Source organism: Heterodontus francisci, chromosome 1 (assembly GCF_036365525.1).
Source record: "Heterodontus francisci isolate sHetFra1 chromosome 1, sHetFra1.hap1, whole genome shotgun sequence".
Taxonomy (NCBI): Eukaryota; Metazoa; Chordata; class Chondrichthyes; order Heterodontiformes; family Heterodontidae; genus Heterodontus; species Heterodontus francisci.
In genome coordinates, this window is record NC_090371.1 from 229484757 (window position 1) to 229510896 (window position 26140).

At 43.8% G+C, this 26140-nt stretch overlaps 1 protein-coding gene across 1 annotated transcript in view; it reads right to left on the bottom strand.

Moving 5' to 3' along the window:
• Positions 1-1022: 1022 nt before the first annotated feature.
• pdgfc (platelet derived growth factor c) overlaps positions 1023-26140 on the bottom strand; it is a 491598-nt gene continuing 466480 nt past the window's right edge. The window contains exons 5-6 of the mRNA XM_068042045.1: positions 3951-4165; positions 1023-2432 (exon numbers count right to left, since the gene is read on the bottom strand). Of these exons, the coding sequence (XP_067898146.1) occupies positions 2316-2432; positions 3951-4165 (332 nt within the window). The 3' untranslated portion in view covers positions 1023-2315. The remainder of the gene's footprint in view (positions 2433-3950; positions 4166-26140) is intronic.

Sequence of the window (26140 nt, forward strand, 5' to 3'; positions counted from 1 at the left end):
ACAATACTTTTAAACTTCATGGGAGTTTATTTCACATCAAATATCCTAACTTGAGATTTCAAGGTTAAGTGGTTAACCTCCAGCAGGAAGAGAAGCCAGTAACTGTAAGAGATACCTAGTTAAGTGTCACACAGTTCAAAGTTCAGATCTTAGCTGGCTAACTCGCTCTTTATAAATAGCAAAGGCACTTAAAGAAATACTCCAGGGAAGTCACATCAAATTATATTTGTGAGTCTGACCTTGCTATTGCATAAATCAGAAATATGTTACTATTGCTTTAATCACATGTTACTTTTTGAGTGGTATAGTAACTTACAAATAAGGGTGGGCTAATATGGGAGTGGCATAAGTCAAGCATATGTTCCCAGCGCTGAGGCAAGTGATGCCTAAAGTTGAAATTTTATATATTGTCTCCCCAGATAACATTTCATTTGGGGTGAAATGAGGCGGCATTAATTCAGCATCCAGTATGCCAACCATCCATTACATTTCATTTTAAAATACTGAAACAGTCTGACAGTAAGCATTTACTCAATATGTGGGACAACTATTTAAGCATATAAATGTCAAGATTGTTTAACCTTAGAGACTGACAGATTTCAGTATTACAATCACAAATATGATTTCTATCACCTTCCTTATAAACTTCACTTCAACCGTTTATTACTACACATCTTAAGTGTATTTTTTAAAGATTTGCTGCAAAACAAGTTTCACAAGTTGAGTTATTTTAATGAATCCCTCTAATAGACTTTACAAGGGCTGTTGATATTCCAAATAATGCCAAAGATGTACCTCTTTCTTTGGTTGATGAAAGCACAGACTAGTTTTCCATGTTATCTTACAGTAAGATTGGGTCTCGTATTTCAAATTAATGAAGAACAAGGTCATTACAGCACTATAGACAGAATCTATACACAATTGATTATTCTGTGGTCAAAGTTCAAGGATAACTGGTACAGAAATATTTGTAACCTTTACAAATCTAGTTGCTGCTACATTAGCTACTTTGATAGGTACAGGTGAGTTTTTAACATTTAGTTTTAAATTAAATAAATATCAATGTGTAACAGATGCAGTTCTTCTTAAAAAAAAATTAGTTCTTCAGGATTTTTTAACATAGTTTTTCAATTGAAAAATATCTCTTTAATTTTCTAGGAAACTGGCTTTGTTTTTGTAGTGAACCATTTAATAATCCAGTTGCTCTGGTTAGACGACCATGCACTTACTAGCTCAGTTGGCAAATTCACTATTGACACTCTGAGTTATCACAAGTTGTTCATAAAATTATGTATTCTCTAACCTTTGTGACTTATTAATGAAAAAGAAAAAAAGATCAGCTCCTGTTTTCTGAGCAAAGTAAACAATTGGGTAGAAGTTCTGGTAGTACGATCTTTGAAATATTGGCCACCGCACATTGCACAAAGCACCAACACTGACTGTGCAATGATATGACTGTGCTTTTAATCACACCACCCATTTCCCTTTTGTGTAAAGTGTTGTAAATCATGAGTCATCTCAGACAATGCAGAAAGCTTAATTCTTAAATAAGTTTGGTACAAAATAGATACATTTAATGTAATATAAAAAAGCTTTAGTCATATTAGCCTAAATGAGAAGATTTAAAAAAATGTACACACTTTCAGGCAATGCCCTCAAAAAAGTCTGCCAAAGTAAGTCCTTACTCTCCTCAAATTCTGTATTTATCCAATATATTGTTCATTGGGACAGGTTTGCTCGAGCATTGCAGCTGAAATTGGAGAAGGACATGGAAAATTCTCTTTAAAAACGGTGCATGGAAGAGAATGATGTTTAATCCACACAGGAAATGATGTCACACGAGGATGAGGTGGTACAACACAAACAAATTTTCTTGGAAGTTTTCAGCAACATGGCTAGACTGTAACCCACAAAGTATGTGACGTAAACAGTAATTGACTCCAAACGTAGTCTTTTTCTTGAAAACTATTTTCGGAACTTTTACTAGGTTCAGAACTGGAGCAGTGAACTAAATAACATTTATATCCTTCCACGGGTGAAAGAGAGAAAGGGAACCTGGAGTACATTGCAAGAGCTAGTTTCATTGCTGTCATCTAGAAATCCAAACTTCATTAGGTGTAGAGCTCTTCTCCTGTATAATATTTTGCAGTTCCACCTATAGGCAGGAGAGTCGATGTGTCTTGCCCCAAATCCACCAAAAAGCCAGAAAGTGAAAGGTTGAAAATTGAGATGACTCTGATTTCTGAGTAAGATAATGCTCACAGGCCCCATTGCTCAATAGTTCAACTCTCTGAAAGGTAAAAGGGCAAACTAGCTTAACCTCCTGTTTTTCCTTTACACACACAGTCACATTCTTCATGGTGCTCCAATCCCACATCTGCCAGAGATTTCTGCAATGGTTTCCCAGGGCTCCTATATCGCAGCTGAAGAACCTGAAAGAGTTGTAAGCCATTAAATTAAAACACAGTGGAATGTGAAGGGATTTTACTTCTGTCACAATAAGATTTCTCCAGACCTTTTGAATCTTCCATGACTAGCAGACAAAAAAGGAACAATACATCCAGACTACACCACTAATCATTAGGAATTCTGTTCCTACAACATAGCTCTTTTTTAATGCTGTCTTTTTAAAATTAAAGTGACTTTGGTATTAGTGTGACATCACCCAAATTCTCACTTGGGCTTCTGGAAACTTAAATAATGCATTATAGCAATGACATGCTTTGCACCACTGGATTGCGCCATCTAGAACTCTGGAGGAGTGAATACTAATATCAAAGCATCAGCAACAATAAAAAAGAACTGTTACGTATGATAGAAATGCACTATTTCTTAGCATTTCTTAGCATTCTAATATCTAATATCTAATATCTAATTCTTATTGTATAAGAAAATCAATTTTAATTGGACAAAATAGGTTACTCGGATGGTGCAATTTTATTTTTACAGCCGGTGTTCCCAACTGAATATCGCACGCTTGTCACTTCACTTGTATTTTGTTGGGTCAGGATAATGGTTGGGAAATAAATTTCAACATATAGTTGTCCATCAGCTACTCATGGTGGATCTTTAATCCACTGATCTTTATCATTCTCAGAGCTATTTTTGGACATCTGAAGTCAACTAACCAATGGCCAATAGTTCTAGTAATAGGATATTGATTTTGAAATCAACCTCAGCAATGAATGTGAGATGGATACCAAGCAAAATGCATATGCAAAGTGGCCCTACTTTTCTTCTTTCTACCTCCTTGTCCACCTGTCCTCCCTCTCTCCTGCTCCTCTCTCTCTCTGCCTCTCCTCCCATCACACTATCCCCATTCCTATCTTGTGTTTATCCTTGCCTCTCTCTTTCGGCCCTCCTCCTGCCTCTTTCCCTTTCTCTTGTTTAGGTCCCATTATTCACCTTCCCTTGACCCTCTCCACCCCCAACCCTGCTTGATCTGATAAATGCCCTTGGTCTTGAATTCCTATATGGGAATCCACTGAATATATAAATAAACAATGCATGAATTTTACCATTTTAAACTATTCTTTCAATTGTAACATGCCATTTTCTTTGCACCTTTTTTATTCATTTACATTTGGAGCATGGTAACTGGGTTGTTAGGATCTGCCAAAAAGTTAAACAGGTTAGTTCAGATTAATAGAAAAAAATGAATCCTGCTTCCTACTTACATAGACAGGATTTATGAACCTGCTGGCAAGTTACTAGTTCTGACTGGAGTGAACTCACTGAACTTTTAGGGACAATCAGACCTTTAGGACGAGTCCTTGGATGTTCATGTGCAGGATCTCAAAGTTTTAAAAATGTCCTGTTTTACAGAAGTTTGCACCTCCATTATTTTCCCAGTGAAGATCAGAACAGCATTATTGTACAGCAATATTGTAATTTTATTATGACACTGAGACCTTTTTTTGAAAAGAATCATTTAACTAGCTATCGGATACCTCGTGGTATCTTTTTGACACTCTGATGGGGACACATTGACAATCTTGGCAGCCAAGGGAGCAGCAGGCACAGTTTCCTCCACAGCGTTTTACCAGTAGACAGCCAGGCCAGTAGATGGTATCTGTCCGTTTGAGTTCCTCTCTCAGAGACACCGATGTGTTGCGTGGTGTGCAGCTGTATAACTTCACCTCTTCTTTCAGCAAGTTCAGATCCACTGCATTAAGAAGAACAAGGACACCTCTATTAGTTTTCTAATGTTTCCAGCAATCTCAATAGAATATTTAAGAACAAGAGCAGGTTGTTCTGTCCATGTTGATCAATGTTTAAGTATCACCTAAATGTATTTGACTGTTAATTCCCTACCTCGTAAAACATCAGTTCATCTTATGTTGTGTTTCAGGTTTATGAGGGAGAAAGAAATAGAAGGATTTGTTAATGTGGAAGGAGGCTCATGTGGAGCAGACACACTGACATGGACCTGTTGGGTTGAATGGCTTGTTTCAGTGTTGTAAATACTATGTAAAAAATACAAAGCATTATGGAGATCAGGGTGTTGTTTTGTACAATCTACTAAGAAATACCAGCATGTTAAGAAAGTATTGAGCCAGATTTTCTGAAAGAAAATGTCCTTTGCAGTTTGTTAAATTTGTATATCTGTAATTAACTGTTAAATAATCCAGCTATAATTTTGGTAACAAAACAATTGTCATGCTGGGCCCCCACCTGCCAAGAATGGGGCATATAGATTTTGCCATATGGACATTAAATTTCAAAATGTTGCTGGGAAGAAGAGAAGGCCTGTTACTAGGGCTGCCAGACACTTAGCTGGAGGATACCAATAAGGACAAGCGAATCCACAAACACAGAAGTAGTTATACCAGTTGATTACGGGATGAACCTGCTGGCCAACTTGGAGAGTTTTCTGAATTGTATAGACAGCTTTTGAACTGAAAAAAAGGACTGTTTGCTCCTGAAGTGAGAAGACCTCTCCTGTCTGCTCCTATCTCTTTGTCACAAGCCTCTGGACCCACTGAGGACACAGGAACTTCAAGAGAGAAAAGTCTTCTACATCGAACAAGGTTTCAGAAGAATACTGGGCCCCAACGAAAAGTAAGAACTACTTACAATCAAGGACTTTATAGCAAGCTCGAAGAACAGTAACCAAAACCATCTTCAGATATTGCCTCAAACTTTTTCACTTTATTTCTTCTGCTCTTTTCAGTCTCTATCTGCATGTGTGCACCATGTATGCATGCTAGCATGGGTATGTAGGCATTAACCAAATTAGAGCTTAAGTTTAATCAAGTTCAACCTTTTTTCTTTAAACCTAAGAAAACCTGTTTGGCTTGTTTCTTTACCTTATAATTAGAAGTTAGTGAACAAGGATTCACCAAGGGGGAGCTAAAAACACAGTGTGTTTAAAATTAAACCCTGTTACGGTAAGACCTGGTGAAGGCAGAGAGGAAACCCTAGACCCCTTTCTCACCTGGTCGTAACAGAAATTTGGGTGCAACCGTCCTGGATTTTACCCACAGACAAACGAGAGGAATTGGAAGTGGGAAGCTAACTTGTTCCCAATCAAAAAAAATCAAGATTTCAATACAGGTTTTCTTGTGGTTGTGTATGCTTGAATACTAACATAGTAAAAAAAATTGCAACAAAAAAAAAGCTGGTAGCTTCCCAAATCAGGGTGAAGTAACTTGGGATAAGTTAAAAGCACTGTCTATGGAGGAGTTGAGGAAAATGGCTGAGCAGTGTGGGATCACTGTACATGGCAATGCTAGGATGTCTGAACTTCTAAGGCTAGTGGCAAACTACTTTTCCCTTGAATCTGAAGAAGCAGAAACAGGGTTAGAAATAGACTCTGACAGGGTATTGCCAACAAAGATACAATTGGAACAGAGGAAATTTGAATTTGTGGAAAGAGAGCGAAAGGGAAAGGAAGGAACATGAAGACAAAGATAGGAAGGAGAGACAGAAAGAATCCAAAAAGAATGCAAAGAAAGAGCGCTTGAAGCAGCTTGAGTTAACGAGGGGGCGACAAAGTAACCCCAATGAAAGCATGGCCAACGTGGAGGAGTGTAATTCAGGGCTGGGTACAAAATTGTTAAAACTATCTCAACTAATCCCAAAATTCAATGAGGAAGAAGTGGAGACATTTTTTGTGTCTTTTGAGAAACTGGAAAGGCAGCTAAAATGGCCAGCTGAGTGCTGGCCTCTTTTATTACAAAGCAAGCTAACCAGAAAAGCCAGGTTTATTCCCTGTTGCCAGATGAGAGTTTATCAAATTATGAACTGACAAAAAATGCTATCCTCAGGGCACATGAATTATTACCCGAAGCCTATCACCAATAGTTTAGAACCCTCAAGAAGCAAGCTAATCAAACTTGTTATGACCAGGTGAGAAAGGTATCTAGGGGTCCCTTTTAACCCTCACCTGGTTACCATAACAGGGTTTAATTTTAAGCTCCACCTTGGTGAATCCTTGTTCACCGCTTTCAAATTATAAGGCAAAGAAATCAGCACAAACAGGTTTTCTTAGGTTTAAAGAAGAAAAGTCAAAATTTATTAAACTTGAACTTAAACTCTAATTCGGTTGATGTCTACGGATACATGGCGCGCCCATGCTAGCATGTATACGCGATACACACATGCAAATAGAGACAGAAAAGAGCAGAAGAAAAATAAAATGGAGAAGTTTGAGGCAAGATCTGAAGAGTTTTTGTTACGGTTTTCCGAGCTCACTGCAGAGTCCTTGATTGTAGATAGGTCTTGCTTTTCGCTGGTGCCCAGTATTTTTCTTAAATCTTGTTCACTGTAGAAGACTTTTTTCTTTTGGGGTTCATGTGTCTTCAGTGGATTCAGAGACTTTTGAGAAAGAGATGGGAGCAGACAGGAGAGATCTTCTCAGTCCAGGAGCAAACAGTCTTTCTGAGTTCAAACTCTCTGTGGCTAGTTCAAAAGACTGGAACAGCCAGGTAGTCATGTGACCAGCTGGTCCAACCAGTCCTAGCTCCTGTGGATTGCATCACCCCAGCAGACCCTGGAATGTGCTTCCCCACCCGCCTCGCTGTCCGGTGATCAACATCCATTGTTGTTGAATGTGTCAGGGAATGTTTTCATTTTTTGTTTTTCGGATTGTTTTCACTGGAACGACGGAGGTGGAGGGGCGACATGATAGAGGTTTACAAAGTTATAAACGGCATGGACAGAGTGGATAGTCAGAAGCTTTTTCCCAGAATGGAAGAGTCAGTTACTAGGGGACATATGTTTAAGGTGAGAGGGGCAAAGTTTAGAGGGGATGTGCGAGGCAGGTTCTTTACACAGAGGGTGGTGAGTGCCTGGAACTTGTTGCCGGGGAAGGTGGTGGAAGCAGGTACCATAGCGACGTTTAAGAGGCATCTTCACAAATACATGAATAGGATGGGAATAGAGGGATACGGACCCCGGAAGTGCAGAAGGTTTTAGTTTAGGCAGGCATCAAGATTGGCGCAGGCTTGGAGGGCCGAATGGCCTGTTCCTGTGCTGTACTGTTCTTTGTTCTTTTTGTTCTTTGGAATGGTCCTTTGTCTTTCCAAGTACTGTCTGTTAATATGCAAATATCTTTTCCAACCACGGCTGGTCTGTTTAACATCTCATTTCCTTGCTCCAGCAACAGTTTAAAATCAATGTTCATGACAAAATGAATATGCCGCATTCTTAGCAGGTGGGGGCCTAGCATGACATCTTCACACCCAGCGGAATGAAATGCGATTTGAGAAAAGGCACATTTCATTAAAAAGGTCAAGAGAAAATATAAGATACGGCAAAAAAAAAATGCATTTCTCTCATTCATTCATAAATCCTACAACTTATTCCAGCCTGTCTTTTCTTGGTGCCAGTGCTGTTTTAATTTCCCCTTTTTTGGCCTCCGAAGAAACATGTGGTTTTTGGGGAAGCTTTTCTTCAGTTTGCCCATTTCCATGACTGCCTAGGGTGATTTTGATGATTAGGTTTAATTTGCCCTGAGTTGGAATGTTTTTTTCCAGGAGAGTCAGTAGTGGACAGGCCTATCCTGAACTCTCTTTCAGTGCTTTGCTGAGTCATACAAAGGCTTTTGACCTTAGGGGGATGGGTGGTTCCTTTTCTCCTGACTGTGGTGGAGAATTCTTTGCTAATCTCCCCTTTGTCCCAGAGGTATTTGTGCAGACTCTACTGCACTCCCCTGTGGCACCTCAACTAGGCGAGGCATTACCCTCATGGTTTCTCTGCCCCCTAGAGGTCTTTCTTTGTTTTTGCAGGGTCCTGTAAATGCTGTTAGCAACTCTGGTGGGGTATGTCTGGTGTCTGCATTTATGTAAGAGGATGTGGGCTCTAACGTTTCACATTTGTCAGGGTTGGCTGACCAGACAGAAAGGGTTTTCATTCAGGATTCCTCCCAGACTTCCTTTAACCTGCCCTCTTGGTCGCTTTTTCCCCTTCCCTTTCTAATCTTTTGCCAGCCTTGTGCCTGCCTTTTGTTCTTGATCATGGGGGTCCCTTACAATTCACCAGCCCTCAGATGGAGGGTCCTCCTAGCACTGATACTGGACTTAGAGGTGTAGGTTTCACTGTAGATTGGAGTTTCCTCTCAACCTGGCACATGTGGCAACTCCTGCAGTACTCCACCAAATCTTTGTGGAGTTTTGGCTTGTCTTATGGGGCTTTGGTCTTTTGCATACCAGCATGTATAGCCACTGTAGTTTCGTGGCCCTTTTTAATATTTCTCTCCTGTGCCTCTGTGGCACCACTAACTGGTGATCGACTGTCCACTCCTTGCTCTCAGATCTGTGAGAACTACATTTCCTCATCAGTACCCCATTCTTTAAGTAGTAGCAATCACCTCTGCTTCATTTTCAGATTGGGCAACCTGTGCTAACTCCCACAATACTGGGTCAGCTCGCTGAGCCTCACCTAGGGAAAATCCATTTAATTAATTCCCTGGGTCTCCTAACTTTCCAAAGAAAGCCTCAGACAGACAGACCTGGTCATCTGCCTGCATTGCCAATTCAGTCTTCTCTGGGGGAGCTGGTTTCATCATGGCCTGATCCAATACACATTCAGGGAAACTGCAGTGGTCCGTCTCCTGCCACTGCCCTGTCTCTCTGACCTCCTGCGGTCTATCTTTCACTACTGAGGGAGCTACCACCTTCACCCCTGCCAGATCATTACCTAGGAGCAGGTCAACCCCGTCCACAGGCAAAATAGAGACAATCCCTATGGACACCGGTCCCGAAACTAGGTCACACTCCAGGTGCACCCGGTGTACAGGTACAGGCAAACACTGCCTCCAATAACATTCACCACCATTCTGGTATTCACTGCGCTCTCTGGGGGAAAGGTCAGGCCTTTTTCCAGTAAAAGGGATCTAGTGACTCCTGTGTCCCTCAGAATTACTATGGACTTGCTTGCCCCACTCAAGGGGTATGCGGTTACTTTCCCTTCAGACACAAAACACTGATAACCCTCAGGAATCCTATCAAATTTTCCTGCACTTGCAGCAGTAGACTTCCTGGGTCTTACTCTTACTACAGTTAAAGCCACAGTTTGTTCTGCTGTGCTTTCCATCAGGATTCCTTCTTTACTGAGTGGATGTGCCCTGATTAATCCTACAGGTTTTCCCTTTAGTTTCCAGCAGTCAGCTTTTAAATGCCCTGTTTTATTACAATGGAAGTACACAGGTTTCCAGGTCTCACTCCTGCTCATAGCACCTTCCTGTTTGGCTAGAGGAGGACCCCCTGTGTCTTCTGCTTTCCTTTCTCTCCCAGGACTGCTTTGGCTCCTATCACCTTCCCAGCCTTTGGCCCTTTCAGATTTGTGGGGGTGACTAGGAAGGTTTCTCCCCTGGGAAACCGACATATAAATTAAAGCAATCTCATCGGCCAGAATGGCCACTTGCCAGGCTCTCTGGACCCACTGCTCCTCGATATGGGTCTTTATGGAGAGTGGGAGAGTGTGATTAAATTCCTCTATCAAAATTACTTCTCTGCGATTCTCATAGCTGCTTTCAGATACGGAAGAACTGCTGCCTAGACAGCCTCAGCAGAGGCAGGTGGAAGAGGAAGAGCTACTTCACAAAAGTGATGAGGATGCACTGTCACTTGATCTTAAACTTGCAACCAGTAGCTCAGATATTGACATCGGCGGGACCTTAGAGGGTAGGATAGAGTCACAGTCAGCACATGGTGAGTCACCGGGCGTGAATGGAATGAAGCCAGGAGGAAAGGGTAGCTCGTGTGCCAACTCTCTGGAGGGTGAGGTCACAGACAAGTTCTGCTGCAGGGGACTCAGATGAGGATATCGTTGGGGTCGTCTGAGGCCATAATCACAAGGTGAGGGGATCTCATCCTCTTCTCCTGCAAGAGGCGAGGGCAGCATGAAAGGATAACAACATGCGGGATAACGGGTTTCCCGATGGTGCAGTAAGCAATTGACAGCATGCATGTGGTTCTGCAGGACCCCCAATACAGAAACCACAAGGGCTACCACTCCATAAATGTGCAACTGGCATGCAATCACATTGAGAAGTTCATCTCGGTAAATAACCGCTTTCCTGGCAGCAGCCATGATGACTTTGTCCTGCGACTGTCTGCCCTACCCACCATCTTCAGGCCTCCGAGAAAGCCCAGAGGTGAGGGTGACAGTGACCTTCATGGCTACTGGGATAGCTGAAAGAGGTGGCACAGCTCCATGACCAGCTCCTTTGCACATCTGAGCTTCCTCAGGCATTGCTCCTGGCTCATATGAATGTACATATATTGCTAGCTCAGGTCTTCGATGGAGAGCCCTCCTTTGGCTCCCTCCATGCAGAGGTACTGCAAAAACTGCCCCTATACCTGGATCCAGTACACCTCTCCTTTCTGACTGTAATCACCAACTGCCACAAAACACTTCCAACAGCACTTCACAGTGCTTCCAACAGCTCCATCTGAACACATGCAAGTTAAAAAGACCTGATCTGCAACTTGCTGAGTGGTCCTTTAAACAACCTCAGTTCAAGGACCACCTTGCCTTTCTGAATTTACATTTTCTTCAGTGATCAACACATATGTACACAGGACCTGTGTGGTCCAAGTTTGCAATCCTGGCATTGCGTCAGCCCGTGTTTCTGTGTGGCATCAGAATAATGTCCATTACAGCCTTCTGGCGCAAGTGGGGAACACACCTGCATGTGTCCTTCATCTGCACTTATGTGCATGGGCCACATAGGAAACAGCTGGCAGCACAGCCCACACTCTGTAAGTAACACAAGGCAACAACACCAAACTGTGCCGAGGGTTTGTGATATACACAGGGTGTTGGCTTGTTGGGAAGGGGGAATTAATTATTGAGCATTTTGCTTATCACTGGGGGGGGAAGCCCTCTACAGGGTGACCTTTGGCTATACCTCACCAAGGCAGGGAGGGATGGCCTCTAGGCCTCAGGAGTGCTGACACCCCAGCCTATCGCTGGGTGCCTGCCTCTAGGCAGTTGATCTGGCCCCTGTCACATCAGGAAACTGGAGATCCACAGGAAAATCCCAGTCGGCCTCCTTAATTTATCTTTAACAGGCTCTTAATTAGCCTTATTAAGAACATAAGAACTCGGAGCAGGAGTAAGCAATTCAGTCCCTTGAGCCTGCCTTGCCATTTAATACGATCATGGCTGATCTTATCTTGGCCTCAACACTTTCCTGCTCATTTTCCATATCCCTTCAATTTCCTGCCCGCCTCGTGGGAGGCTGCTGAGGATGAGGTGGTTGGGGCCTGGGGGGGGTGGGGGGGGGGGTGGCAGTGGTTGGGGTGGGGGTGGCCTTCTCGGGCTCTAAATCTATGTCAGCCAAAATAGGTGACGTCAGGAGTGGCGTCCCAAAACTGACATGCTGGCCAGCATCGGTAGTTTTCAGTCCCTTCCTCTTCTGTTCCCAACCTTGCGGGGTGGGGGGGTGCTGAAAATCCAGCCCCAAGTTTAGTCCACCAATCACCCCCATGTTCGTTGATCTACAATGGCTAATGGTCTAGCAATGCCTCCATTTTTAAATTCTCAACCTTGTTTCCAAATTCCTCCATGGCCTCACCTCTCCCTATCTCTGTAATCTCCTGCAGCCCTACAACCCTTTGAGATATCTGCACTCCTTCAGTTCTGAACTCTTGAGCATCCCCAGTTTTAATTGCTCCACTCTTGGTGACCGTGCCTTCAGCTTAAGGTTCTAAGGTCTGGAATTCCCTCCCTAAACCTCTCCCACTCACATCCTCTCTTTCCTCCTTGTAAGATGCTCTTTGAAATTTAACTCTTTGACCAAGCTTTTGGTCATGTGCCCCAACATTTCATTGTGTGGCTTGGTGTCAAATTTTGTTTGATATCGCACTGTGAAGTGCCTTGGGACATTTCACTATCTTAAAGGTGCTACATAAATGCCCCCCCACTGTTGTTGACAGGGCCCTCAACCGTGTCCAGCCCATTTCCCGCACCTCTACCCTCACCCCTTCCCCTCCCTCCCAGAACCCTGACAGGGTTCCCCTTGTCCTCACTTTCCACCCCATCAGCCTCCATATCCAAAGGATCATCCTCCGTCATTTCCGCCACCTCCAGCGTGATGCCACTACCAAACGCATCTTCCCCTCTTGGATTACTTTCAACACCAGTTCCCAGCAGTTCTGTGGCTGCCATTTTGAAATGAGGCCTTCCACGACCGGTGGGTGCCGCAGGGGCTGGAGTGCATCATAGATGCAAACAATGCTATTTTAATTTGAGTTTTTGTTTTATTTATTTGATTCTAATCAGCAACAAAGAAAATAAACTTTACAAACCTCCCTTGCATCAAAGAGGAAAACACTGCTGCACTGAATCAGAGTCAATAGAAAGTTTTAGCCCCATGAGTCAATATAAAAACATAAAAAGGAAAATTCTTTCCAAAACCACAGTTTAGCCACTTCATGGAATTAGAATGCAATGTTAAAACTGTGTTTACAGGACCAGCAGCCAGGGGCCCTTTGAGGACGGGTTGAAGGCAGGAGGGCTGGCAAAATGGCATGGGAAGGTGTCAGGTGGCATGCCTGCTGCTTTCCTAACATCATGCCATTTTGCCAATGGCGGGAAAGGTGGCAGATGGTCCACCTAGCTGGAGCCCAATTCAGCCACTTAAGTAGCAAATTGAGACCCTCCTCCTGTCTCTGTTGGCATTTTATCAGCAGCAGGGTGGGAATGTCGCCTCCGCCACCTAGGAAGGTCACCCAGTTAAACAAGGTGGCCACCCTGTGAGCTTGGGGGGAAGGAGCGTGGCCTCTTCGGTGGGCAAGCTGTGGCCCACGGAGGGCCCCCGGCAGCAAAGTTCGGCCCTCCGCTAACAATTGCCCTTCCCCTATCAACGCTTACTCTTTCCTATCCCCACATTGCTGGGGACTACCAGACTAGCCCCTGTGACCCCGCCACACCTACCTGGGTCTGGGATCCAACTGGTCCTGATCCCAGGCCTCTCGTAGTACCGGCAGTCGCCACTGCTCCCAATGGCGCTCCTGATACTATTGAGCTGCTGGCCCTCTGATTGGCCAGTAACTCTTGGAGGTGGGCGTCCAAAGGGCCAAGGTGGCATTCCTCTCACCTTCTGGGCCTGGCGTCGGGACCCCCGCCAGTTCCATAATATCAAGCCCAGATTGTATTTGATTCTGCTGTAAAATGAATAAAAAACAGAACCCACAATGAACCTCACCAAACAATAGAAAGGAAACATTTAGTGTGTGATTAAAGGCACCATATTACCAGGAATTTCTGCAGGGGGAAAATATATACTCCTAGGGATGGACAATCAGAGGATGGGCAACTCATACCTCTCAAGCTGGGATATATCCTTCAATCCACAGTGAATTGATAGGGTGGAATTCAGACTAGTGTTTGAGACAGAAGAAATATATTCTATGAAACTGGCAGATCAGCCTGAGTCTTGCTGACAGCTGCTGCCTTTCTCAGGAGTGTTGTTTTTAATATGGGATCACCTAACTGAAACAGGATAGTTGAGAGCTACATGCTGGGATGCAGTTCCACAGAGACTGGAAAGCCTCTGGTACCTTGCCCATGTGAAAATTCTTCAGGTGCCAGTCCGTACATGAGTACCACCTATTAGTGAACATTTGATAAAGTTAAAATTAAATCAGGAAGATAAAAATACAACAGAAACATTTTCAAATTGGGAATGAGACCCACACTATGTATTAATTAGTTAAACTATGTGGTGGGCCCTTGTGTAAGCTCTGCGGTAGGCTGGATAACAGAGGTGTGATATCATAATCCGGGAAGGCAATGTGGTAATCAAAACATACTTGCGGGTAGCAGTCTACTCTGAAAAATGTCTATTAATTATATCTGAAGAAGAAAAATCTATCAGAGCACATTAAATACCCCTTTGGTATCATTCATATTTGTTCAAATTGGGATCTGAGCCAGGAGTTCATGTTGGGTTGGATAAAGTACCACTGGGCCTGGATGATGTAGCATTGTTTAAGTGGTCTAGTCCCAGACTGTTTGACAGAAAAATTCCAGTCTCTGGCAAGCATTCACACTTATCAGACTGGGAGCAGCAGCAGCAGGAATCTGTACAGTATATCCCGATGGAAAAATGTCATCGGTGCAATGCTACATATGTAACTGACTTCATTAAAATGTCTCAGCAATTCTTAACTTGACAGTATTTAAATAGACAGTTATACAACACCTTGAAAGTTTAGCTCCGTTCCAAACAAACATAATAAATCCAACAGTAATTCAATGTCACTGTATGGACCAGTCTGTTGTTTCATTTGTCTTTGGGAAGTTTTATGAGCCCCGTTTATCCCCACCCCACACCTCTGCCCCTCCCTCCTCAAACCCCACAGTTGTGTAGAAAACAAGTAAATTAACTTTTAGTCTTACCATACTAACCTTCAAAAACGTGTATAATATCACCAAAACCATGTATAATATCACCAAAACCATGTATAATATCACCAGAGCAGCTTGCTTCACTAGACTTTCATACTGGACTTGCTCATTTTTCTTAGTTGTAAGTGGCAAGTATTCAACTGGAATTAAAGCAGACTGTAATAGCCAAGCACAGTATTTCTATCCGCTCAAAGTTCCTCATTCCATAGTGAACACCTGGAATAACCATTCAACTTTATTTGGGCATCAGCTTTGAATGGCTTGTAATCTGTGTCTTCACAAAGTTGCAGCAGATATTAAACTTTTTATTAACTCAATGGGAGCCAACATAGATCAGCAAAGTGCAAGGGCACTCGATATTAAAATTCTGCACCTTGTATTCAAATGCCTACATGATGTCATCACCACCCCACTCCCCCCACCCCCTCTCACCCCCGCAGCTCTGTAAACTCTTCCTTCCCTACAACCCTCTGAGAACACTGTGTTTTTCTATCCCGGGACTCTTGTGCATCCCACACTTCCTTCACCCCGACCATTGGTAGCCGTGCCATCAGCCATCAAGGCCTTGAGCTTTGGAATTCTCTCCCTGAAATGTCTACATCTTTCCACTTCTTTCAGCTCCTTTATGATGCTCCTTAAAATCTATCAATTTGACTAAACTTTTAGTCACCCATGCGGTTCACCCATGGTGAATGAAGGTACACCAAACTAATTCCTGGGTGGAGGGATTGTCCTATGAGGAAAGACAGGGCCTTTATTCTCTGGAGTTTAGAAGAATGAAAGGTGATCTCATTCAAATATACAAAATTCTTACAGTGCTTGACAGGGTTGTTGCAGGAAGGATGTTTCCCCTGGCTGGGGAGCCGAGAACCAGGAAACACAGTCTCAGAATAAGGGGCAGGCCATTTAAAACTGAGATGAGGAGGAATTTCTTCACTCAGAGGGTGGTAAAGCTTTGGAATTCTCTGCCCCAGAGGGCTGTGGAGGCTCAGTCATTGAGTATGTTCAAGACTGAGATCGATAAATTGCTACATATTAAAAACATCAAGAGATACAGGGATAGTGCAGGAAAATCGCATTGAAGTAGAAGATCAGCCAAGATATCATTGAATGGCAGAGCAGGCTCGAAGGGCTGAATGGCCTACTCCTGCTCCAATTTCTTATGTTCTTATGGTCGAACAGCTTACTTCTTTGGCTCAGTTAATTTTTGTGTGATTAAACTCCTGCAAAGCACCTTGTAACGTTATACTATGTTAAATGAGTTATCTGAATGCAAGTTGATGTTGTTGATAATTTGACATGAGAAATAAGAAACAGGAGCAGGAGTAGGCCATTCGGCCCCGCGAGCCTGTTCCACCATTCAATAAAATCTTGGCTGATCTGATTTTAGCCTTAATTCCACTTTCCTGCCTGTCCCCCATAACCCTTGACTCCCTTGTAGATCAAAAATTTGTCTAACTCAACCCTGAATATATTTAATGACCCAAACACCACTGCTGTCTGGGAAAGATTGCAAAGATAACAACCCTCTTGAGAGAAGAAGTTCCTCTTCATCTCCATCTTAAAAGAGAGACCCCTCATTTTAAAACTGTGCCCCCTAGTTCTAGATTCCCCCACAATGGGAAACATCCTCTCAGCATCTACTTTGTCAACACCTTCAGAATCCTTTATGTTTCAATAAGACCACCTTTCATTCTTCTAAACTCCAACGAGTATAGGCCCAACCTGCTCAACCTTTCCTTGTAAGACAGCCCTTCATCCCAGGAATCAGCCTAGTGAACCTTCTTTGAACTGCTTCCAATGAAAGTACATCCCTCCTTAAATAAGGAGGCAAAAATGTACACAGTACTCTAGGTATGGTCTCACAAATGCCCTGTAGAGTTGCAACAAGATGTCCCTACTTTTATACATCATCTCCCTTGCAATAAATGCCAACATTCCATTTGCCTTCCTAATTACTTGTTGTATCTGCATGCTAACATTTTGTGATTCATGTACAAGTTCACCCAGATCCCTCTGTACTGCAGCATTCTGCAGTCTCTCTCCATGTAAATAATATTCTGCTTTTCTATTCTTCTGCTGAAGTGAACAACCTCACATTTTTCCATAATATATGCCATCTGCCAATTTTTTGCCCACTCACTTAACCTATCCATATCTTCTTGTAGACACTTTGGGCTGAATCTTGTTCTCCTCCAGACAGCGAGTTTCGTGGCATGGTGGGCCAGAGAATTGGAGCAGCAGTGGCCGCCCTGGAAACTGAGGCCGGAATTGTTGGTTCCGTTCCATTGTTGCCAGCCAAATAAGGGCCTCTTCCCACTAAGATCTTACCAGTGGCAGGGGGGGGGGGGGGGGGGGAGGGGGGCGAGAGGAGGTGTGGGGAGAAGTGCTGCACAGAATGAGGAGAATCAAGCCAGGTATTTATTTATTTATTAATTAATACAGCACTGAAACAGGCACTTCGGCCCACCGAGTCTGTGCCGACCAACAACCACCCATTTATACTAACCCTGCAGTAATCCCATATTCCCTACCACCTACCTACACTAGGGGCAATTTACAATGGCCAATTTACCTATCAACCTGCAAGTCTTTGTCTGTGGGAGGAAACTGGAGCACCCAGCGAAAACCCACGCGGTCACAGGGATAACTTGCAAACGCCGCACAGGCAGTACCCAGAATCGAACCCGGGTCCCTGGAGCTGTGAGGCTGCGGTGCTAACCACTGTGCCACTGTGCCGCCCTAAAGATACCTATAGGTATCTTTCGATATCAACAAATTAACTGTTTATTAAAATAAACTAAAATCTTAAACACTACTAAAATTAACCAATATCTAAAGACCTTATAACTTCTTAATTTAAACAAAAAACTGCCGCATTCGCATACAGATACTCAAACTAACAGCAGTTTCATTTTTAATTAGCTGCCTGAAAAAAAAGGAGAAAACAATAAAGTCTTTGCAGATTACACTTCCAATGAATGGTCTTCTGATACAACACAGTCAAAGTTCACTTGCAGTCTTCCAGGGTCCGATGAATCCGAAGATCTTTCCAGAGATAGGAATTCGGCTGTTCAGTTCAGCAGTTCAGTTCTTTAGTTCAATTCTTCACTTCTAGTATGAAACTCTTCTTTTCCCAGCAATGAACACAATAGATCAATAATTTATTATTTCTTTAAGAAATTAATCTGGCTTGAAGCTTTTTTAGAATTTTGAGAGAGAAACTACACAAATTGACTTAGAGAGCTCTCCTTTCTTCCTTCACATGCTAGAATAGCCTGCCAACTGTGTGTCTCTGCCAGCCAGTTTCAAAGTCAAAATGGATACATTTGAATCTCTGTTCTCCATCTCTGTATGGTTGTTGCCGGGCAACCAGAATGCACTTTGGCTTACAGTCTCTGGAGCTTGCTGCCTTAAAGAAGTACTGATCTTTTACAACCTTAAAGGTACACTGCAATATTTCCCGAGGAGAAAAAGAAAAGGACCGTGACAGTATAGATTGTAAATAGTTGAGGCCTCAGCTCTTAGCTCATGATAGTGCTGTCACTTTTGAGTCAGAAGGTTGTGAATTCAATCCCCTCTCTGTGACTTGAGTACAGAATCTAGTTGACAATTTATGAAGGGCTGAAAGAATGCTGCACTATTAGAAGTATTACCATTCGATGAACTGTTAAACTGAATCCTTGCCTGCCTGTTCAAATGGAATGGAACCGATAAAGAGCAAGTGAACAGTATTTGGAATTCAGAAGGAATGAGAGAGGGTAGTTCAGTGAAGCAGTGACCATAATAGTGCCAATAAAAATGAAAAAGTTAAAGAAAGCAAGAGAGAAAGATGCTGGAGGTGAGAGAGGGTCACCTACTAAACTGTTGAGGAGATTGGCACATATTAACACTAGATCAAAGTGATTAAAGAATGATAACTGTACAAATTCAACACTTGAACACACTGTCAAATAACATAGACCAGTTATAGCCTCTTCTTTCATACAGAAGCCTTGTGAAAGGTTTTCTTCAAAATATCCATCATTATAACACCGTCAAATAATTTGCTGCTTCCCAAGGTAGACAAGTGAAGGTCTGGGTTTGGGGAAGTTGGGATATGCATACACATGCACAAGAAGACTGCTGGAAATCACATGTCATGAACCATGCAGTATCACCAAATCTCCCATTATGTGCTTATCTTGGAACAAAGCCACATCAGAAACAAATGTCTTCTCAATGAGCTCAAGTCAAATTTTTGTAAAAATCACACGTTGCATTACTTTGAGATACCACTTCAAATTAGAATTCATGTTATTGGAGATATTTATTTGATACTTGAAGGTGCATCCTGTTTACCCTTTGGAGAAAATATGGTTCTGCTGGAAGCTGAGCACTCCACAGCAGAGCCTACAAAGAATGGGAGAACTGACAGCTGAGCACTTGGGGATGGAATCTATAAAGAGAGTGCAAAAATAAGTTTTTTTTATTTTTTCATGGGATGTGAGCGTAACTGGCAGAGCCAGCATTTATTGCCTCTCCCTAATCACCCTTGGGAAGGTGGTGATGAGCTACCTTCTTAAACTGCTACAGTCCATGTGGTGTAGCTACAGCCACAGTGCTGTTAGGGAGGGAGTTTCAGGTTTTTGACCCAGCCAAGTTGCCCTGGTAGAACCCAAAGTGAGCATCAGTCAGCAGGTAATTGCTGAAAAAGTGCTGCTTGATATCACTGTCAATGCAATTTTTCATCACTTTGCTGATAATTGAGAATGGACTGATGGGGCCGTAATTGGCCAGATTGGATTTGTTCTGCTTCTTGTGGACAGGAAATATCTGGGCCATTTCTCACATTGGTCAGGTAGATGCCAGTGTTGTAGCTGTACTGGAACAGCTTTGCGAGGAGTGCAGCTAGTTCTGGAGCACAAACCTTCAGTACTACAGCTAGGATGTTATCAGAGCCCATAGCCTGTACTGTATCCAGTTACTTCAGCCATTTCTTGATGTGGGGTGAATCAAATTGCCTGAAGACTGGCAACTGTGATGCTGGGGACCTCAGGAGAAGGCTGAGATGAATCATCCACTCAGCACTTCTGGCTAAGAATGTTTAGATTAGATTAGATTAGAGATACAGCACTGAAACAGGCCCTTCGGCCCACCGAGTCTGTGCCGAACATCAACCACCCATTTATACTAATCCTACACTAATCCCATATTGCTACCAAACATCCCCACCTGTCCCTATATTTCCCTACCACCTACCTACACTAGTGACAATTTATAATGGCCAATTTACCTATCAACCTGCAAGTCTTTTGGCTTGTGGGAGGAAACCGGAGCACCCGGAGAAAACCCACGCAGACACAGGGAGAACTTGCAAACTCCACACAGGCAGTACCTGGAATCGAACCCGGGTCCCTGGAGCTGTGAGGCTGCGGTGCTAACCACTGCGCCACTGTGCCGCCCGAAATGTTTCAGCCTTGTCTTTTGCATTGACATGCTGGGTTCCTCCATCATTGAGGATGGTGATGTTTATGGAGTCTCCTCATCTAGTTAGGTGTTTAATTGTCCATCACCATTCACGACGGGATGTGGCAGTACTGCAGAGCTTTGATCTTATTCATTGGTTGTGGGATAATTAAGCTCTGTCTATCACATACTGCTTCCATGCATGTAGTCCTGTGTTGTAGCTTCACCAGGTTAGCACTTCATTTTTAGGTTTGCCTGGTGCTCTCCTGTACTCCTCATTGAACCAGGGTTGATCGCTCAGCGTGTAGTGAGGGATATACTGGGCCATGAGGTTAAAGATTGTGGTTGAATACAATTCTGCTGTTGTTGATGGTCCACAGTGCCTCATGGATTCCCAGGTTTGAGCTGTTAGATCAGTTCTGAATCTATTCCATTTAGCACAGTAGTAGTGCCAATTTATCGGAGGGCATCCTCAGTGTAAAGACAGGATATCATCTGCCTCCGGAGAATACTTGGCATCAGGTGGCAGGACCGTATCTCCAACACAGAAGTCCTCGAGACGGCCAACATCCCCAGCTTGTACACATTACTGAGTCAGCGGCGCTTGAGATGGCCTGGCCATGTGAGCCGCATGGAAGATGGCAGGATCCCCAAAGACACATTGTACAGCGAACTCGCCACTGGTATCAGACCCACCAGCCGTCCATGTCTCCGCTTTAAAGACGTCTGCAAATGCGACATGAAGTCCTGTGACATTGATCACAAGTCGTGGGAGTCAGTTGCCAGCGTTCGCCAGAGCTGGCGGGCAGCCATAAAGGCGGGGCTAAAGTGTGGCGAGTCGAAGAGACTTAGCAGTTGGCAGGAAAAAAGACAGCAGCGCAAGGGGAGAGCCAACTGTGTAACAGCCCCGACAAGCAAATTTTTCTGCAGCACCTGTGGAAGAGCCTGTCACTCTAGAATTGGCCTTTATAGCCACTCCAGGCACTGCTCCACACACCACTGACCACCTCCAGGTGCTTACCCATTGTCTCTCGAGATAAGGAGGCTAAAGAGAGAGAGTGCCAATACATCGGAGGGCATCCTCAGTGTGAAGACAGGACATCATCTCCACAAGGACTGTTTGGTGGTCATTTCTAGCAATACTTTCATAAACAGATGCATCTGTGACAGGTAGATTGGTGAGGGTGAGGCCAAGTAGGATTTTCCCTTGTGTTGGTTCTCTCACCACTTGCTGTAGGTTCAGTCTGGCAGATATGTCCTTCAGGACTCAGCCAGCTTGGTCAGTAGTGATGCTCTTGGTGATGGACATTAAAGTCCCCCAGCCCAGAGCACAATCTGTGTCCTTGCTACCCTCAGTCCTTTTTCCAAGTGGTGTTCAAAATGGGGGAGTACTAATTCATCAGCTGAGGGAGGACGGTAGGTGGTAATTAGCAGGAGGTTTCCTTGCCCATGTTTGACCTGATACTATGAGACTTCACGGAGTCTGGAGAAAACATTGAGGACTCCCAGGGCCACTCTACCCTGACTCTATACCAGTGTGCTGTCACCTCTGGTGGGTCTGTCCTGCTGGTGAGACAACACATACCTAGGGGTAGTGTTGGAGGAGCCTGGAACATTAGCTGTAATGTTTGGTCCGGTGAGTATGACTATGTCAGGCTGTTGCTTGACTATTCTGTGGGACAACTCTCCCAATTTTGACAGAAGTCCACAGGGCTAACAGGTCAGGGTGTGCCTTTGCTGTTTCTGGTGCCTAGGTCGATGCCGGTTGGTCCATCTGTTTTTATTCTTTCTCAACTTTGCTGTAGCGGTTTGGTACAACTGAGTGGCTTGCTAAGCCATTTCAATGAAGTATCAGCTGCATTTTTGTGGGTCTGGAGTCACATGTATGCCAGACCAGGTAAGGATGGCAGATTTCCTTCCCTAAAGGACATTAATGAACAAAGAGTGCAAGGAGCAATCTGAGAAATTGATGCACAGTCAAGGAACAGGGTTAGACCTCATAAATTCAACTGTTTATTATGCATATGCTAATTTAAAATATAAAGCCTAAAATAATATATAAATAATCAGAGTAATTAATAGATCTAAGCGAATTAAATAAACTAAGTAAAGGTTTCCAACATTAAAGGGATTCAAATTGAATTAAGTAAATATCTGGCATACATAAAGAATAAATCAGAGTAAGTACAGATTAATTTGATATCAATTTAAATCATCAACTAATTAATACCTTAAGTAACCCTTAAGTGATTTTCAGCTCTAGAGATAAGCTGCTGCTAACAATGAACAAATAAATAAGGACTAGCAATGACACTGCAGGCTATGTGTTAGGACTATAAACATGTGTGAGTCTGTGGACAACAAAACTGTCCAGGATTGCCACATCAGCAGGAAATGTCTCTACCTTGAGCCACTCCAGCACAGAGTCCTGGGGGTCTAAACTTGATAGCATCCGAAAATGGGCAAGGGGATTGTGACATACAATTAACCCACACCCATTGCTTCCAATGCTGGCAGTATGCAAACTTCATGCTGCCTGGTAACTAACATTATAGCAGCATGCAGCCAGTGTTAACCATGCTGTTAAATGGCTGCACACCTCAGCAGGGCTCCAAAATCATGAGAGGCGAAAACTAGTTAAAGCTTGCCTGAATCTATTAAAGGGGAGGTACTTTGTGCTGGAACAGGTCTTGGAAAGCAGTCTAAATTGATTCTGACCTGAGAAAGACACAAGTATGACACAACATGGGAGAGAGCGTGCTCCAAAATTTTCCAACACCGCACTGCAGGTCTTGGTTGAAGTGTTGCAAAGGAGGAGAGATGTGCTGCATCCATAAGGGGCCAGAAGACCCTCCAGATAAACTTTCAAGGTAATGGGACCAGATTGCCTTGGCAATCAATGCCAGAGTCTAGCCTGAGGACCTGGATGCAGCATGGCAAAATAGTTCAATGATGCCATATGGATGGTCAAGGTCAGTGAATGTATCTACAAGTGGCATTTCCCTCCAACTGCACCACGAGTCTCAGACACTGCTGACAGTACCACCCCCCTCCCGCCCAACCCCCCATCACTCACCAACCGACAACCTCGATCAATCAGGACTCATATTTAACATTTGTAGCCTCATTTCACCCCCCGATCAGTTCTGGTCGCCACACTATAGGAAGGATGTGATTGCACTGGAGAGGGTGCAGAGAAGATTCACCAGGATGTTACCTGGGCTGGAGCATTTCAGCTATGAAGAGAGACTGGATAGGCTAGGGTTGTTTTCCTTAGAGCAGAGAAGGCTGAGGGGGGACCTGATTGAGGTATACAAAATTATGAGGGGCATAGATAGGGCAGATAGGAAGAACAATTTTCCCTTAGTGGAGGTGTCAATAACCAGGGGGCATAGATTTAAGTTAAGGGGCAGGAGGTTGAGAGGGGATTTGAGGAAAACATTTTTCACCCAGAGGGTGGTTGGAATCTGGAACACACTGCCTGAAGGGGTGGGAGAGGCAGGAACCTTTAAGAAGTATTTAGATGAGTACTTGAAATGCCACAGCATACAAGGCTACAGGCCAAGTGCTGGAAAATGGGATTAGAATAGATAGGTGCTTGATGGCCAGCATGGACACAATGGGCCAAAGGGCCTGTTTCTGTGCTGTATAACTCTATGACTCACACACTTAGCATTCTGCAAGCTTCACACGCACATCTCTCAGCTTGCACATACTGCCAGATATCCAATGATGACAGCCACATCACCCAAACAGATTGTACCACACTCACTGACCCTTTCTCTTGCAGGACAAGGTGGTGCACAAACAGCAGGTGATAACTGGTTTGGGACAGGAGCAGCTACATGTCCTTACCACGATTGAGAAAATGCTGTTCAACATGATTGGAGCAGCTATTGTTGGGACCATGGCCAGTGGCACAGCTGAAACAATAGAGGATGGTGGTGTCCTCATACCAAATCCTTTTTGTAATATCCCACTTCACCCTCATATATATAGAAACATAGAAAAATAGGAGCAGGTGTAGGCCATTCGGCCCTTCGAGCCTGCTCCGCCATTCAATACGATCATGGCTGATCATCCAAACTCAATAACCTATTCTTGCTTTCTCCCCGTATCCCTTGAATGTATTTAATGATTTGGCCTCAACTGCCTTCTGTGGTAGAGAATTCCACAGGTTCACCACTCTCTGGGTGAAGAAATCTCTCCTCATCTCAGTCCTAAATGGTTTACCCCTTATCCTTAGACTGTGACCCCTGGTCCTGGACTCCCCCGCCATTGGGAACGTCCTTCCTGCATCTATACACCATGCTGGAAAGGCAGTGGTGTTCGAGCAAGAAGACAGTGTTAATGAAGAAACAGTTTCACTTGATCTCACACTCACAGTCACCAGCTCAGGTATTGACACTGTGTGTACTTTGGAGAATAGTTTAGAGACTGGATCTGCACGTGGTGAGACACCAAGCGCACGTGGCATGTAGAGGGCAAGAGAAGCATAGGTGCCAGCTCCTTGGAGGGCAAAGTCGCACATGAGTTCTATTTGAAAGCATGCAGATGAACAATTCCATGGGGCAGGCTACTGAAAAGGGCTATGGGTATGGGATGAGGGATTCTGCTTACATGGAGAGAGTGGAGAAACTGGGGTTGTTCTCCTTGGAGTCAAAGACTAAGAGGAGATTTGATGGAGATGTTTAAAATCATGATCAATGAAATGCTTGGTGCAATGGCAAATCTGTGTGCTCTGTCAAGGAGTAAGGAGGAGTGTGACACTAACTTTGCACAGGACTTTGCACAGAGCTGGGATCCCTTTCTTTTTCCAAGGAAATGGTGGTCAACTCCATTAGTACACTTGTGGACCCAACCACTATTCAGTATTTGATGGTTGATGTCTCAACTTTCATTTCAGAACAAATAGAAGCTACCCAATGTTTGGGGGCTGCCATGCAAGCTCAGACTGATGTCATGCTGCCATTATAGCTGTGGGTAACAGACTTTTATTTATTTATTTTTTTTTATTTAGAGATACAGCACTGAAACAGGCCCTTCGGCCCACCGAGTCTGTGCCGACCATCAACCACCCATTTATAATAATCCTACACTAATCCCATATTCCTACAATATCCCCACCTGTCCCTATATTTTCCTACCACCTACCTCTACTAGGGGCAATTTATAATGGCCAATTTACCTCTCAACTGCAAGTCTTTTGGTGGTGGGAGGAAACCGGAGCACCCGGCGAAAACCCACGCAGACACAGGGAGAACTTGCAAACTCCACACAGGCAGTACCCAGAATTGAACCCAGGTCGCTGGAGCTGTGAGGCTGCGGTGCTAACCACTGCGCCACTGTGCCTCCCTTTAAAAGGGCTTGCAGTGTGTCACAGCAGTCCAGCAATCTGTCCTTCAACACATTACCAAGATTGATAAGGTGCAGCCCCGAGGGAGTGGCAATAGCTCCGTTAAGCACAAACCTGCTGTTCTGTCTGAGGATGAAAGCATCCATCCTCCCACCACTGTTACTCTGCTCATGCTATTGGAGCCATGCAGCCCAGATGCTGACGGCCATGCTTAAGTGCCAGGCCTTTTAAGCCCAGAACTATTCAAAGGCCATCTTCAGTCTATCTCACTGAAAGTCAGCAGCCCTGTCAGCTATGTTGCAGCCACTGGGGTAGCAGTATGTAGCAACACGAGGACAGGCAAAGGCACACAGAAGACAGGCAGTAAGGAAATGCATAAGTTTGATTGGTGCAATATCGCATGCTTTGATTTATAAATTTGGTTTGGAATATTTATTTTGTATTAGCTTTTAATTTTGCATTGTGATCAAGCAA